Source organism: Leuciscus leuciscus, assembly GCF_965113295.1.
Source record: "Leuciscus leuciscus genome assembly, chromosome: 7".
Taxonomy (NCBI): Eukaryota; Metazoa; Chordata; class Actinopteri; order Cypriniformes; family Leuciscidae; genus Leuciscus; species Leuciscus leuciscus.
This window is the reverse complement of record NC_138731.1, coordinates 36,769,668-36,786,971: the sequence shown is the minus strand read 5'-3', so window position 1 is coordinate 36,786,971 and position 17,304 is coordinate 36,769,668. Positions and strand designations below refer to the sequence as shown.

The 17,304-nt window shown below is 36.6% G+C and overlaps 1 protein-coding gene across 1 annotated transcript in view; it reads left to right on the top strand.

The window, feature by feature from the left end:
• abca12 (ATP-binding cassette, sub-family A (ABC1), member 12) overlaps positions 1 to 17,304 on the top strand; it is a 74,939-nt gene that overhangs the window by 37,231 nt on the left and 20,404 nt on the right. Inside the window, exons 34-58 of the mRNA XM_082174525.1 lie at positions 458 to 564; positions 828 to 1,036; positions 1,487 to 1,563; positions 1,711 to 1,841; positions 2,865 to 3,032; positions 3,430 to 3,594; positions 3,709 to 3,904; positions 4,057 to 4,196; positions 4,834 to 4,953; positions 5,042 to 5,132; positions 6,289 to 6,468; positions 6,810 to 7,098; positions 8,310 to 8,424; positions 8,507 to 8,836; positions 9,893 to 9,962; positions 10,053 to 10,187; positions 10,322 to 10,477; positions 11,380 to 11,563; positions 11,718 to 11,936; positions 12,952 to 13,148; positions 13,577 to 13,734; positions 14,477 to 14,713; positions 15,934 to 16,081; positions 16,255 to 16,501; positions 17,197 to 17,286. Of these exons, the coding sequence (XP_082030651.1) occupies positions 458 to 564; positions 828 to 1,036; positions 1,487 to 1,563; positions 1,711 to 1,841; positions 2,865 to 3,032; positions 3,430 to 3,594; positions 3,709 to 3,904; positions 4,057 to 4,196; positions 4,834 to 4,953; positions 5,042 to 5,132; positions 6,289 to 6,468; positions 6,810 to 7,098; positions 8,310 to 8,424; positions 8,507 to 8,836; positions 9,893 to 9,962; positions 10,053 to 10,187; positions 10,322 to 10,477; positions 11,380 to 11,563; positions 11,718 to 11,936; positions 12,952 to 13,148; positions 13,577 to 13,734; positions 14,477 to 14,713; positions 15,934 to 16,081; positions 16,255 to 16,501; positions 17,197 to 17,286 (4,159 nt within the window). The remainder of the gene's footprint in view (positions 1 to 457; positions 565 to 827; positions 1,037 to 1,486; positions 1,564 to 1,710; positions 1,842 to 2,864; positions 3,033 to 3,429; positions 3,595 to 3,708; positions 3,905 to 4,056; positions 4,197 to 4,833; positions 4,954 to 5,041; positions 5,133 to 6,288; positions 6,469 to 6,809; positions 7,099 to 8,309; positions 8,425 to 8,506; positions 8,837 to 9,892; positions 9,963 to 10,052; positions 10,188 to 10,321; positions 10,478 to 11,379; positions 11,564 to 11,717; positions 11,937 to 12,951; positions 13,149 to 13,576; positions 13,735 to 14,476; positions 14,714 to 15,933; positions 16,082 to 16,254; positions 16,502 to 17,196; positions 17,287 to 17,304) is intronic.

The window sequence follows — 17,304 nt, the reverse complement described above, 5'->3', positions numbered from 1 at the left end:
ATCAATTTCTTTGGATGAAGTATCCTTTTAAAAGTTAACTTTAAAATATATCACCATGCTGTTCTTCAGAGTGCACATTTCTTTGTGTGCAGCACTTCCTCATTTTCATTGATAAGTCGCTCTTTAAGCCTCCCAGTTTGCGGTATATTTTCTTTAATAAAGCTGATGTCTTGAGCATTTAATTTCCCTCATAAGTGTCTGATCTTATATTGCTTGAGGTGTTATACACCTAAGAGCTGTCAGATCTAAATCAGCACACGGCACCATAAAGCTTTTCAATGTCTCTTTTCTAAGGGAGGTTTCTTTGCTAGATCATTTGCTGCTTGCTGCACTGTGAGGTTGGCCTGAAAGCGGAGTTAGGTGCAAGTAATGATGCCTGTAGGGAATTTAAGTTACTTTAGCTCTGCAAAATCTTGATCTTTGTTTTCTCTCTTCCATTTCTCTCGTCTCTCTGCAGAAAATCTGCATCTCCTACTGCAAGTGCTAAACACTGCCTTTGAATTTGGCTCAGCCAACTGGGCAAATGAGAGTTCAGGCCTGATACTGGACAACCTGTTAACTCAGGTAAGATTCTTGTTGGTTTACATAGAAAAAAAATACATTTATTAGAAGAATAAATCAACATTTTGTCATTAGTTACTCATTATTATGCACATGCCATACAAAATGACAAAAGGATAATTTTTTAGTCTTCTGTAGACTAAGTATTCAAAAGTATTCTGAAGACACACATATAGTTTTATGTCAATATGCAGTTATGCAGTAGCACATGAGTGGATTTCTGTGTAGTGTTGGTTTACCTGTAACTTTCTTTCTTGATAATGTAGGTGTGTGCTCTGGAAAACATGCCCTCTGTGCAGCTGATCAGCCAGGTTCTGCCACTAGGCCCTAGACTGCTATGTGACACCGTTGTTCCCACAATCCAGGCCTTCCATGTGCTCTCAACCAGCCTGGTGAACCAAACCAGCAACATCTATGATCTGATTTTCCAGACATTTGTTGGAGACCCTAGCACTTACAACACTGGCGTGGACTGGTACTGCATTTTATAATGACTTCAACCTTGTTGCCGTAGCTTGTATTATGCATGTTACCAGTGTTGCGGAGTAACTTACTAAAAGTAGCTACACTGCTAACATTTTTATTAGAGTGAAAGGGTATCTCTCTCTCTCTCTCTCTCTCTCTCTCTCCCTCTCTCTCTCTATATATAATAATTAAATTAAATCTTGCTGTTTATCACTGTTTCCCATCTAAAAGAATATATTTATGCCAATATATATATACATGTGTATATATATACATATGTGTGTGTGTGTATATATATATATATATATATATGTGTGTATATATACATATTTTTATTTTATTTTTTTATTTATATAGTTATTTATATAATACAATTTACAACATTTTAAACGGTTTGTCTCCAGGAATAATACTCATGGTTTTAATATCTCTCTCTCTTTCTGTTTTCTTTTTTCCAAAGGACCTCAACTCTCTCTCAAATTGTAGGCTTCAACGTCTCCTCTCTGAAAACTCTTGATATCAATATTACATCTCCAGGTGTGTACCACCGTCGCTTTCAGCAAAAGAACTGCAGAAACACCAGTGTTCCTTAGCTATCAGATGGTGGTTCAATCAGTCTTTTTTCAGCTTTGTCATGCATGCATGTCTGCTCTCTCACTTGTCTTTTGTCTTGCATTTTGACAGCTGAAGTGAAAGTTTCAGAGCTGCTGAAAAATACAGCTCTGTTTGTTCAGGATGTCAAGCGGTATACCAACTTTCCCCCTACCGTTCTTCAGACTCTGCTAGATTACCCTCTACCCAGCAGCAACATGCAGGTACACCACAAATCATGCATACATCTCAGGGGCTCAAAAGAGTTGTCCAAAAATCAAGGCTTCACACAGTGTTCTCTGCATACATTAATGAATTACAGTGCGATGGTAATAATCTCTCCCTCATAAAGTATGCTGATGATATGGCATTGGTTTCCTGTCAGAAGGAAATTAACTGCTGCTCATACTTTGAGTATATTGATAGTCTTATTTGTTGGTTTGATTGTAGTTTTTTACATCTTAATATTGAAAAGATTGTACAGGATGTTTTGATTTTAAATACTTAGGAACAATTATTGATGATAAACAAAGTAACGTAGAGTCCATCCCTATGAAGGCAAGACAACACCTTGGTCTTCTTAGGAAATTGAGTTTTAACATTAGTACACATACTTTAACTATGGTTTATAGATCAATAATTGAGAGTATCCTTACATTTAATATATGAGAGTATCCTTACATATAATATACATTTTCAGAAGTTAAAAAATAAATACAACCTCACGTTGTGTCAATCACGTTTACACACTGCCTCCGAAACTAAAAAAAATTCGGATCGGGTTAGATTTTCTGCGTTTTTCCGCATCCTTAACAAGCATTTTGAGAGGTATTTTGACAATTCAGAGCCACCGAATGACAAATACGAAAAAACGCATACGAAAATTTCGGACTCGGTGTGCAAGGTCCTTTAAATAGAAAATAGCTTTTGACAAATAGTTAATCTGGCAAACAAGATCACCGGGCATAAACAACACTCACTCCAGGACTTATTTGGTTGTTTTATGGAGAAAAAACCCCAGCAATAGCAATTTTTAAAGACCACACTCACCCCTTTCACTTTTTTGAAGTAATGCAAGAGAATGGTTGGCATTATAGCTCATTTTTAATTGATTGTCTAGATTATTTTATATAAATATATATATGTGTGTATATATATATATATATATATATATATATATTGTGAGATATTTGGAAATACACAATTATTGCAATGGTTTCTGTTTGTCCTTTTTCCTCTCATCACAGATCTTGACATGGTTGGCAAACCTGCACCAGTGCTCAGACCCCTCGTCTTTGCAACTGGACCCAACAGGCCAGGAGATCTTCAGTGCCTTCTGTGAACTGTCAGATGATTGGTACAGCATCACGGTTCTCTTTCTTCGTCATGTGGACACGAAGGCTGCTTTATTCAGGGTAAAGAGCTGGGGGCCACAGAATGTATTGGACATACTGTATCCAATGAAATACAAAGGCTGTTCGTCTGTTTTGAAGTTAATTAAATACAAGTAATGTTTCGCACATGATTAATATGAAACTAAATAATAGTTCTTTTTTTTTTCTTATACATTCATTATTATTTTTTCTTATTTACTTTACTAGATTGGGGCTGGGTCTTGCTGTTAAATGGCCAATATTTTGCTATACCGTTTATTTATAATGAAAAGCTATTATCAGGAATATCCAGATATAATATATACATATATATATATGAAACACTTTTTGTTACATTTCCAGAAAAAAATACTATAAAATAACATACCGTAAACCAGTGGTACTGTCTGTTGTAACCTGTGACTTTTTTTTTTTGCAGCTAATGTTATCCAAAGAGATTCAGGATTTAGTGGGAATTATGCTACAAATGGTCACATTTTTGACGGACATGATGCAGAAACTGGTACCTGCCATTAGCAAACTGCAGGAATACCTGACAAACATAGGAGAACTAAACCTGGTGGCCAACAAAGAGTTCCGCAGTGTAAGTTCTCCCAAAGAAAAATGTTTGTGTGTATGTATTTAATAATTAATTCTTTATTTATTATTATTATTTATTTATTTATTTAAATGTGTCTTTGGATTCTCTCTCCCACAGCTGGTGAGGGGAAAGCGGTCCACCATATCTAGCAGGGCCACCTTTAACACCATCTCTCGTGCCTTGTGCAAAAACGGCATCCTGACGCTGTTTGCCATAACGAAAGTTCCTATTGTAACCGATACTGATCCTTCTGTCCAGTCGGACCACAACAGAGAAGAGCTCATTAAGAAGTTCAAAATCCCACACGATGCTAGTATGAATGCATAATCTCAGCATCCAGCTAAATGTGCAATAAAGCATTATGATAATGACCTGTCAAGAATCTGCTTACAGCATGTTGAGTTCAGATTGATGAAGTGCTGTGGTCAGGCTTAATTAATATACTGCTTATGTCTTTGTCTCCAGGTCCCTTCTGTATGAACCTCTACTTGGATATGGTGAACACTACAGGCGGTGCGGTGGCCTGGGCCTTCCTCAAGCCCATGCTGTTAGGACAGGTCCTCTACTCACCAGACACACCACTGACGAGAGAGATCATGAGAAAGGTGCTGCTTTTACATTTATTTTTAAACTTCCAATGTAATAAAATACATTAATGATAACTGACTGTTTTTTTTTTTGCATGCATGTAAAAAGCAAAAATATGTGAGATCAAATCCCATTTTTAAATGCGTTTTACATTTTCAAGTTGGAATTTCTGATTTTCTCCATTGAAAAGTGTAAGAAAATATTAATAAAACTGTGAATGTATGACATCATGCAAACATGGCTGCACCCGGGGAGAAGTACTGTATGCACAAATAAGTATGTTCAAAGAAGTATGAATTAAATTAAAAGCTCCTATGTGATGGTGAAACACAGTGAACCTTTCTTTGTAATTGTATTGATAGCATTGCATAGCGTAATTTTTCCTCCAATGTTTGGTTGCTAGGATACATCTTAGATGAGAATCAGATACCTGCAAAGTAAAGTACATATCCCACTTCCGATTTGGAATGGAGTCCAACATAAATCCTGCTTTTTTTTTACACAAGGTCATCTGACCTACATCTAAAGTCATATCTGATTCTCCTCTTAAGATATACTGTAGACCAAGTCTGGTTACAAAGGAAAAAATATTGTGTTTTCTTTTAACATCTTGTGTTTGACTGTAACAAAGCAATTTTTTTTTCTTTCCTGCAGTCAAATACTTCACTGCACCAGTTTGGTGATCTAAAGCTTTATGCATCTGAGTGGATTCAGTCATCATCCTATGTGATGCAGTCTGCTAACATTCTGACAAAAACCTTGCCAATACTCCAGGTATACTACAATGAGTCAAGTGAAAATCAAATAAATTATTTTTTTAATTCCCCTCCACTGCATTAACTTATCAAACAACTCTTCACAGAATTCTCTGCGCAATCCCTTCGTCCAAAACTTCATTCAGACTCAGACTGGTATTGATGTTGGACAAATGAGCTCAACTCTCGACCAATTCTGTAAGTTCTCAAGAGTTTGATATCATGGTGATGCATCATTGCTATTACAAAAAGTTTCTCATTATAGTCAATGTAACAAGGATGTTTCTCAATTTTATGAGAAACAAAGTCATTATTACGAGAAAGTTCTCATTTAGTGTTTCTGATTAATTATTATGAGAAAGTTTTGCGTTATAATAAAAAGTTTTAATAATGAGGTGTTTAAAAATAAATAAATAACATATTAACCCATAATTATAAGAAAGTTTCTCATTATTATTTGGAGTAGTTTTATATATACAATATATCAATTCTTCCTTGTAATCCCAAAGACCCTGAAGCTTGTCTATAAACCATAAGCAGTGATTAAAAAAGGGACATTAACACAGCAATTAAAGAGACAGGTCACCCAAAAATCATCATTTACACACCCTCAAAGTAGTTCCAAACCTGTATGAATTTCTTTCTTCTGCTGAACACAAAATAAGATATTTTGACTTCCATAGTATGAAAAATCCCATCAACTATTTGGTTACCGATATTCTTCCAAACATCTTATTTTAACAATAGTAGCTGAAACACAGTGAGCAGCAAAATAGATATTAAATAGATACTGAATAATACAATTATTTTGATCTGTCATACAGATAACTCAGACGTTTAACTAAACCAACTAAACTTGTTTCTAACAAGTTGTTAAACAAGTTGCTGAACGCAAAATCTTTTTTTTGAAGAATGTCAGTAACCAAATAGTTGATGGGCCTCATTGACTTCCATGGTATTTTTTTTTTTTTTTATATTATGGAAGTCAAAATATCTTCTTTTGTGTTCAGCAGAAGAAAGAAATTGATACAGGTTTGGAACAACTTGAGGATGAGTAAATGTTGACAGAATTTTGGGGAGAACTATCCCTTTAAATTACAGACTACCATCTATACATACTGAATTCATGACTCCCTTAGAAATACTGTTATTACTTTCCAGTTATGGTTTAAGTCTGTGAGATACAAATTTACCAAACCTCCTCAGGGAAAACTAGCTCGGTCTGAATAGTGCTTTACAGTCGAGCACTTGACAACTCATGACAACAGCCAGAGATGCATTACTCCTATACACCCAAATGTGTCTTATCCTAAATCTGCAGTGGCTTGAACAGTTTTTCTTACTCTCTTTTCAGCAAACATGACAGTCTTGTTAGAGAAAAACAAGTTCATCATGGAGCAGATCACCACCCTCTCTATGCTGATGTTGAACCTCTCCTCCTGTGTCAATTTTGACCGCTACCGAGGCTTCAACTCCACGGATGAACTCGACAAACAGGCCGAGAAACTGGCTCAAAACCGTGAGCTCTACGCCAGTGAGTACACACACACACACACACACACACACACACACACACACACACACACACACACACACACACACACACACACACACACACACTCATCAGGAGATCCCTCTTCAACTGACTACTCCTCCACTCATGCGTTTGGTGATACTTTCGGTTGAAGACACCACAGACACTGGAGAGCCATCGGGCTGTAAAGCCTGTAATTCAGTGCAATTCGATTCAATTCCATTGAGATATAGATTTTCACTGTTATCGAGGAGCAGCAGGCCTCTGAGGTTACTATGACAACAGATCACTCGCATACTGAACTTCCCTTTTATACACATGAGTTCTGCTCATCTTCACAGGCATCATTTTGAAACTTTCCGAGGAGACCTCCAGCAGCCTGCCCCCGAACATCGACTACACCATCCGCATGAACATCGAGAATGTCATGCGCACCGACCGTTCGCGAAATCCCTTCTGGGTGAAAGATGCCTACATCTCGTCAACAAAGACCCAGCGGTACAGCCGAGGCTTTGTGTTCCTGCAGGAGAGCATCGAGAGAGCCATCATCGAAATGCAGACGGGTAAAGCCATGGATGGGCCAGCGGTCCAGATGCAGGCGTTCCCTTATCCCTGCTACTTCAAGGATGAGTAAGTGTCTCACAAGCACAAACCCCACATACACACTGAGCTTCTCATATAAGGACTGAGATGCTCATCTAAGATGTGGCGTCTGTATAAATAATCAGCAGCTTTACACCGACACTGAACACCTGTTTCATTTTGTTTATTAGAAAAAAACTCTAGTAAGATGAATGTTCTCTTGTATTTCATAGAAATACTAGATTTGCATTTGCTACATGAAACTGTAGTGCTTGCAAGACAGCAAAACAACCGTGTAGGTTTTAGGTAAGCTTAGGTTTGGCTTTGGTTTTGTGTAGATGAAGTGCTGGATCAGAGCTGTTGTCATGGCACTGTATTTTCTGCTGGCTAGAGAATCAGTATAAATAAGTTCACAATGACACCCCATACAATTATTTTGCAATGCAAATGTGGCTAAACAGATGCTGGTGTTGTTTTTGTTCATTAAAAAACTAGTAAAAATCATTTTAACATTTACACTAAAGACGTAAAGCGGCAGATTAAGAGCTGCAGATGGCGCGGTTATTTTAACAATAGCTGAAACACAGCGAGCAGCAAAATAGATACTTTTGCTACAACGCTGCAGAAACCGAGAATGCAGCAAATACAATTATTTTGATCTGTCATACAGATAACTGACCGTTTAACTAAACCAGGTTTGTGACAAGTTTACACGTTGCTCCTTCAGACGTTTTGTTTTTCCCATACATTTAGCATTATTAATCAGCATAATAATAAACAATGTTATAATTTGGAAAATTGTTTAGAGGTGGCAAGGGAAGACAAAAAACTTTGAAATTGCTAACTTTGTTTTGTTGCTCATGATGAGAGTTCTGATTATTAGATTAATTTCGCCGTACAAAGGTAAATGTGAAAGAAGGCTAAATGGCCAATCAGTATGCAAATATTATTATGACATCATCACTGTTTAAATGTTCATATTCACGATGCAAATCCGTGAAAGATTTGTAATGTTTAATACAAATTTTAAAAAAAGAATCTTACAAAACATAATCTTACAAAAATCAATACATTACATACCAAATTAACGTCTGAATTAATTGCAGAAGTTTAACACTTTGGGCCATCAATTTAGACTCTTAATTACAAAAAAAGTCAGTCAGCTCATCAGTTTCTCTTCCTTAAACTTTTGAAGTGATATAGTTAGGGATAATAAATATAGCCTCCACTTGCTAATCTCAAATCTTTCTCTTCCCCAGTTATCTCAACAGCATCGCTTTTGCCTTCCCAATGGCACTCATGATTTCCTGGGTGCTGTTTATCGCCAACTTTGTGAAGAAACTCGTCCACGAGAGAGAACTACGACTTCATGAGGTATGGAACCAAACATATTTTTCCCTAGTCGGTTCCAACAAGCTTTGATTAGGTCTCTAAATTATTTTTGCTTATCCCACAGTACATGAAAATGATGGGGGTCAATCCCATCAGCCACTTCTTTGCCTGGTTCATAGAGAGTGCTGTGTTCTTGCTTGTGACCATCATCATCCTCACCATCATTTTGAAATCTGGCGGCATCCTTCCTCGCAGCGATGGCTTTGTGCTCTTCCTCTACCTTTGTGACTACGGCTTCAGCGTGCTTGCAATCAGCTTCCTGGTCAGCTCCTTCTTTGATAAGACCAACATCGCCGGGCTGAGTGGCAGCCTTATCTATGTCATCTGCTTCTTCCCCTTCATCGTGCTGATCCACTTGGAGGACAATCTTTCCTTCTCAGTGAAGAGCGCTCTGGTCTGTACTGCATTTCAATTGGTTTGCAATTTAACATCATTGCACAGTTACATTTTGAGATATGTAAAAGGGCTTTCAAAGTTCTCATTAACGCATGAGATTAATTATATAAAATGAATGCAGATTTGTTCAGTTCTAAAACACCATTCTATCATGGTGGGGACCTTTTTGCATTTTTATATTTATAGATTTCTATTTATAGTGTGTTTGTTAGGTCACTTTCCTCAATGATTTCAGGTTTTACTGTCATTGTGGGGACCAAATATTTAAACGCACGCACGCACGCACGCACGCACGCACGCACGCACGCACGCACACACACACACACACACACACACACACACACACACACACACACACACACACACACACAACTGAGGAAAGAATTCTTTACGGATAATTTATTTATAAATCAAAGCCAGTCGGGACATTTAACAAAAGTCATTTGCATTCTTTGTTTGGTGAAATTTAATTATCATAGCAGCTCCACAAGTGAAATATCACCCACAAATGTGAAACCGCATCATTCATAGAAATGTTAATGCGAACACCAGCAGAGGACTAATGCACAGGCCGCTGCAAAAACAACTTCACATGTAATATTATGTCCATGAAGTGTGGGGGTTATACAGTTGTTTTGTTGAGTTACTGCAGACTTGCATTTCCATGTTGGTATTACTATTTTCTATGAGTTTTTATCTGTTTTTGTGTGAGTGAGGTGAGATCTCTGTTCAGTCTCGTTATATCGATATAGACATACAGTATATTCCATTACTAAACCCAATAATTAAAGATCATTTTGTTTTCTTTAATGCATTACTGTATTAGCTACAAGAAATATGAGAATAATCACAAAATAATCATAAAAATAATCACCCCCACATGTTCTGTCATTATTTACTCTCATGTTTTTCCCTAACAGCTCACGTTTTGTAAGAAAGTAAGGTTTGGAATGACCTGTTGGAGATTAAATAATGACAGAATGTTCGATTTTGGGTGAACATCGAATGACAGCCGTAGTAAATCTGTCTGACTGTGTTTGTTTTTGGTTCACAGAGTCTCTTTTCTCCGACATGCTTCAGTTATGCCAGTCAGTATATCTCCCGCTATGAAAAACAGGAGGAAGGTAAGTCGGCAAAAACCCTCAGACTCTCTGTAATTAGTTTTTGTTTGGGATAATTACATTGACTGAATGTTTTGTGTGTTTACACCTCAGGCATCCAGTGGAGCAACATGTATATCTCTCCTCTGGCTGGTGACACTTCCTCCTTCGGTTGGCTCTGCTGGTTGCTGTTTATTGACTCAATAGTATATTTTATCATCGGGATTTACATCCGCATGGTCTTCCCAGGTATGTGCGAGCTGCTCAATTGAGAAACTCAACCTTTTTTTTTTGTGTGGTTAGATAAAAAGAAACAATATTCATTTTACAAGTGAATATTACAATATTATGGTTGAAATCCAGTGTATTTTTCTCTCAATCAGGAAAGTATGGGATTGGTGTTCCATGGTACTTCCCTGTGACACGATCCTTCTGGGCAGATATGTTCAGCTGCTGTTGCAAAGCACCAAAGAAAATAGGCAGAGGGCTGCTGTTCACCAACATGATGCAGGAGCAAAAGAGCACTGATAAGAGCAAAGGTACATTATTACACTCTGATTTGGAATGCTTGATTCTGATTGGTCTATAGCAGCACTGAGTAGTAAAGAACTTTTGCATGAGTGCTAATCTGTATGTCTCTCATTTCACTCCTTTTTTAATCCCAGTGAAAGTTAATTGGTGCATCCGATTAGAGTGGAAGACATGCTACATTGCAACAAAAAATGTTAGCTAGTTCATAGAAAACAACTAAATGTCTTTGTGTTCTGTGCTGTTCGACTATTTTTCTTTTTGGAAAACAAGTAAGCTGATTTAAGGGAAAGATAATCGAAGAATTTCACAAAGAAATTAAATGCTTCAATGACTACATTTTTAATGCCTGTTTATTAATTTGTTTAAGTAGCTGTGTAAGTAGCAGGGTAATATACAGTCAGCTGGTCATTATTACAAAATAATAAGACCCCTCTGTTTCACCTCAATACATTTCCTACACTACCGTTCGAAAGTTTGAGGGCTGTAAAATCTTTGAAAGAAACCTATTATGCTCACCAAGGCTGCATTTATTTGATCAAAAATACGGTAAAACTAATATTGTGAAATATTATTACATTTTGAAAATTGTGTTTTCCATTTTAATATATTTGAAAATTTCTTCTTTTTTTTTCTGTGATGGTAAATCTGAATTTTTTGTATTCAAGGTCTTAATAATAATGATATATCTTCACTGTCACAGTTTTGATCAATGTAATGTGCCCTTGCTAAATAGAAGTATTCAATTTTGAACGGTAGTGATTCTTCATTTGCTTCAAATTTATTTGCTCCAATATACTTGCACTCTCTACCCTCTGTGAAGGTGACACAAATTACAACTGTGGAAAACAGTTTAATCCTTTCAATTTCTGTGCAATATTTTAACATCTTTGTTTCTCCTTATCTGTGTTAGGTAAAAGTAGCTTGGCGAGTAATGGAGAAGAAGACTTCTCAGGATTGCCTGTTGGAGTGTCACTGTATGGCCTGACAAAGACTTACGGAGGCCGGCATGCTGTAGAAAACCTGAACCTTTCTTTTTATGAGGGGCATGTCACCTCTCTGCTGGGTCACAATGGAGCTGGAAAAACCACCACTATGTAAGAGCATAACAGTCTATTTTATATTTAAATAATGCTGTAATTGCTAAGATAATGATTTAATATTCTAATAAGCATACAAATACGTAGTCTACATGAATTTTAGGTAAAATAGTTTAAATTGAACTGTACTTTTGTATTTTCTATGTTTCAGGTCGCTTCTGACGGGGTTGTTTTCACCCACCAGCGGCACTATTGAGGTTTATGGGATGGATATGCAGACATCGATAGATGATGTGCGTAAAGAGATGGGTGTGTGCATGCAGTATGATGTCCTGTTCGACCACCTCACCACTAAGGAACATCTGTTGCTATACGCTCAGATCAAAGCTCCCAACTTGACCAAACAGGAAGTGAAAGAACAAGTGCACAGGTAAGTTTCAACATTTGTCTCAACATTATTACTTTGTTATGTAATATTTCCGGAGGGAACCATGTGAAAAATGGGGACCATTTGTTATCTTGACTAATATGGCATGTAGGTTTCTAATGTGCCCTTAATGGTGTTGGAGAAGCTACTTTAAAAATTGTAGCTTCCCACACTACAACCTACTTGTAATCTATAGTTCAGCTGCTAAGAAAAAGTAAATGTGATATGCTTTCATTAACAAATAATAATACATAAAATAATGAATGAATGATAAAAAATAACAAATATATAAAAAATAACAAAATCAGATGAAAACATGACCAGCAGTGTTTAACAAAATATTTAGATACAAAAAGAGTCATAAATCATAAAAGTTTTGTTTATCCATGAAAAATATCTGTACATTCATTAACTTGAAATTGTATAAAATATTATACTTATTTTTAGACCACTGTTATTTTAGTATTATTTATATTAGATTTTTTTTATTGCTTTGATTTTTATTTTTATATTTTCATTTTTGTTTACTTTTTAGTTACTGTATATGCTTTTGTCATTTTATTAGTTAAAAAAAAAAAAAAAATATATATATATATATATATATATACGTATTTAGGTTTAATTTACTTTTATTTTGGTTTTAGTTCAGTTTTAGGTTTATTTATTTCCATTTATTAACTTTAGTGCTTGAAATTCTTTATTCATTTTTGCATTTTTTAAAAATAATATACATAAAATGTATATTTTAATTTATTCCAGCTTTTTAGTTAACCATAACTGTTTCAGACAAAAAGTACAGATTTAGTTAGTCCCCAACATTGCACCTTAAGTTGGTAATGGTCTGTCTTATTGGTTAATAAATATGTTAGTAAAAGTTTGTTGGTTCATATACCACAATGGAAAATCCATGAACACACTGTGCCCTTGAGCAAGGCAATTTACCTCAGATCACTATAGATAAGAGTATCCGCTAAATGAGAAATTTGCATTAACTTGGTCCCTCTTTTTCCTGTCTTAGAATCCTAATGGAAACAGACATGCACGCCCACCGCCACAAGCGTGTCGGCACCCTGTCAGGAGGTATGAAGAGGAAGTTATCCATCTCCATTGCCTTCATTGGAGGCTCACGACTGGTGGTGCTAGATGAGCCGACCACCGGGGTGGATCCTTGTTCCCGACGCAGCATCTGGGACATTGTCCTTCAGCACAAGCAAGGTGAAATCCCTCTGCAGTTTAGACCAGGGTGAAAATAATCTCCTGGCTTGTACCTGAAGCAAACTCCCCAAAGGGCTTTGTTCTTATCGGGTATCTGACACTTGGTTTAGAATTTAATTAGGCTTGAATGGATTTTCTCAAGGTGCGTGCAGTCAAATCCAGACAGGGAAAAATCCAGACGCAGATGTAGTAACGACTGATTGTTATCCATCATGCTCCCTCTGATGTTTAATTATCTTCCTCGGAGACAGTTAGCGAATTTATCTCGAGCAAGGATTTAAGACCGTAAAAGAGGGTCATGTCAGATTCTGCTGGTTTATCTTTGTTCATCAGCTCTTTGTTCAGAATCTCTCTCTCTCTCTCTCTCGCCTGTATCAGTGGATCTTTGATTTGACATGCCTCTGTGTTCGTTTTGTTTAACTGTCCAGAACGCACCATCATTCTTTCCAGCCATCACCTGGATGAGGCTGAAGTTCTCAGTGACCGCATCGCCTTCCTGGAGCGCGGAGGCCTCAAATGCTGTGGTTCACCCTTCTACCTTAAAGACAAGCTGGCTAAAGGCTACAACCTCACCCTCACAAAGAAGGTACATCCTATGGAAAATGTCATTCAGTTCTTACTTGAGTTAACTCTCTCAAAAAGTACCATGTGAGTACTGTAGTACACTACAGTAAGGGTATAAATAGTAATACCAAGGTACATTGATATACACTACTGTTCAAAAGTCAGTAAGATTTTTTATAAATGTTTTGGTTTAAGTCATTTATGTTCACCCAGACTGTATTTATTTGATCAAAAATACAGTAAAAACAATAATATTGTGAATTATCGGTGTAATAAATTATCTTTTCTATTTAAAAATGTTATTTATTCCTGTGATGGCAAAGCTGAATCTTTAGCATCAATACTCCAGTCTTCAGTCACATGATCCTTCAGAAATCATTCTAATATTCTGATCTGGTGTTCAAGAAAGCTGTTGTGCTGCTTAATATTGTGCTGATACAATTTTTTTCAGGATTCTTTGAGTATAACTTTCAAAAGAACATTATTTATTTGAAATAGAAATCTTTTGGAACATTATTAATGTCTTTACTGTCACTTTTGATCAATTTACTGCACTCTTGCGGAATAAAAGTATTATTTTCTTTAAAAAAAATTATACTTATTTGAAACTTTTGAAAGGTAGTTTATATACTGTATACAATGGTATATAATGATTATTGTATTCATGTATCTTTATATTACTGTGGTAACATGTGACACTGGTTTCCAGGATTTTTATTTAAAAATTTGTCATGTCAACATGCATTTCTATGTTTTTGGTTCAGGTTCAGACTCCTGATTCAAATAAAAAGTTTGACATTGAAGAAATCAGGGATTTCATTCAATCCTACCTGCCTGACGCTCAACGGAAGGAGGGAGAAGTGGGTGATTTGGTCTATGCCCTTCCACCGTACACCACGCAGAACGCAGCTGCGTACCAGTCTCTTCTCACCGATCTGGATCAGAACCTGGACAAGCTTCAGCTGGGCTGCTACGGCATTTCCGACACCACCTTGGAAGAGGTAATTTTCAGATGAAGACCCCAGGTGCAAGATTGAATTTTGGACTGAGCCACTGCCACTGGGGTTCAGACAGCCAGCCCAGAAACCTTCAAAGCCTCAAACAGTGCAGCCCAACATTGTTAAAGAAAGCTGAACCCCACTAGGTTCCCTGGGATTCTTGGCGCATACAGTGCAAGCTTCACATTTTACATCATTTCAGAATCAAAGATCCTACATAGAGCTGGGAAATATTGAGTTATTGAAATGAAATTCAAATCTTTGAGGCAATCAATCCATGTGTAAATGCATAAGATTTGTGTTGGCTACTATTTTTAGTCATCTTATGGTGGGAGATGGGACCACCCAATGGGATATAGTTTCCCAACATGAGGGTCACAGCTTCCAGCCGGAGTTGCCAAGCATTTTAAAGGGATAGTTTACCCAAAAATAAAAAATTCTGTCATTATTTACTCACCATTTAGTTGTTCTAAACCTGTATGAGTTTCTTTTAACACAAAATAATATATTTTGAAGAATATTGGTAACCAAACAGTTGCTGGCCCCCATTGACTTCCATAGTATATATTCTTTTCATACTATGTAAGTCAATGGGGTCCAGCAACAGTTTGCTTACCAACATTCTTCAAAATATCTTCTTTTGTGTTTAGAACAGGATTAGAACAACTTTAGGGTGAGTAAATGGTGACAGTAAATTACCCCTTTAAATGACTATTTTCTCTATGAAAGGTTTTTCACTTCCCGTCATCTTCAGAACAAAAATGAAGATGTTTTATATATTGTCTCATACTTTTTCAAAAGATGAATTTGCATGCTGTTTTCATTATTCACAAATCACAAATTCCCACACAATTTCTACACTGAAAATAAATTGGTGTAGGATTTACAATTCTCACTCAGAAATTGCTAGTAAATTTCACAAAAAAATGACAAAGAAACAGCCAGTAACACATTGCATTTTGTCTGAAATCCTGAAGTAGAAAGACGGAAATAGTGTATTCTTCTAAAACATACTCCAATAATCTTTTAGTTCCAACTTTGAGAAATCTTTTTTTTTTCAGTGTACAAATACTTACGATTTTTCTGAAAGTGTGAGGATTGTGAAACACATCAAGGAAAAAATGGGGGAAAAGTTGCTTTAATGTTAACCTTACAAAACCATGAAAGGGGAACCATGACCCACCCTGTCCAAGTGCACTCAACAAGACTGTGTTTTCTCTCAGGTGTTCCTGCAGCTGACTCGAGATGACATGGAGCCTAGAGAAAGTGACACCTTCTCTGTATCAGAGTCTGTAATAGTGAATGACATGTGTGCTTCAAGAGACAGCATTCCTGACGACATCAACAGCATGTACCTCGGAGAGAAAGCCAGTAAGTGGTCTTTTAGGACAATTAGTTTCTTGCAGAATTAGTGCCTGTACTTTCCCAGTTACCCCTTGAATGCTTTGAACTTTGAAAACTCATCTTCAGAATTTACCTGGATTGAAGCGGTTGAGATGAGTGGCTCTGTCTCATGTGGCATACTCTCTTCTTCTCTTTTAAAGGCCTCACTGGGACTTCAACTGTGAGTGGGCTTTCTTTGACTGCACAGCGGGTGATGGCCATGTTGCTGAAACGCGTGCATCACTCCAGGAGGGACTGGAAGGGGTTGTTCTCTCAGGTGTTGCTGCCCGTATTCTTTGTAATTGCTGCCATGGGCCTGGGCTCCATCAAGAGTGATCTTCAGCATTTTCCTAAGATTGTGCTCTCTCCTGCTCTGTACCACGTTGATGAACAGTACGCCTTCTTCAGGTTAGACTCGCTCTGTTGTGTAACTTGCTTGTGATTCAAAAATAGCTCTGATTTCAGTTAGAAAATATGGGTGCTGCTTAACTTCAAATAATTAACTTGTTTTTAAGATTAATAATCTATTCATTTACATTTACATTTATTCCATTTGTCAACACTTTTGTCCACAGCAACATACATTGCATTCAAAGTGTACATTTCATCAGCTAATGTATCCTCCGGGTATTGAAACCATTACTGTTACTAGAGCCATGCTCTGTTTTTTGAGCTACATGAACTCTATTAAAATGTATTTATTCAAGTTTAGACTTTGCTAATCTACTCAAAGATAATGGTGATGATAACAGAAAATGATAATGTTGTTAATGACTGGGTAATATAGCTAAACAGTATAGGATAATGTACTGTCATATGGTCATTATTGAAAATATACAAAACATATTTTATGATTATGACTGGCTATCCTTTATTTATTTATTTATTTATTTAACTCTGAAATTGCCTGATTTTTAGAAATGGAAATTTTCCAATTTTTTTCAGCATGGCTTTTTTCCTCAGGGCAAATAAAAGCACATTATTGCCATATTCCCAATGTTGGTTATTTTTTCTATTGCCTCCAAAGTAATTTAAAATATATAGTGTAAATATTAAATATTTTGCACATCCTTAAACATTGCCATTGCACATTCTCTCCACAGAAATCAGAATCCCACCACCAGCAGTCTTGTAGATGCCATGATGTCCTATCCAGGCATTGACCACGTCTGCATGAGAGACCCCACAGCTTCGTAAGTAATCATCCATAT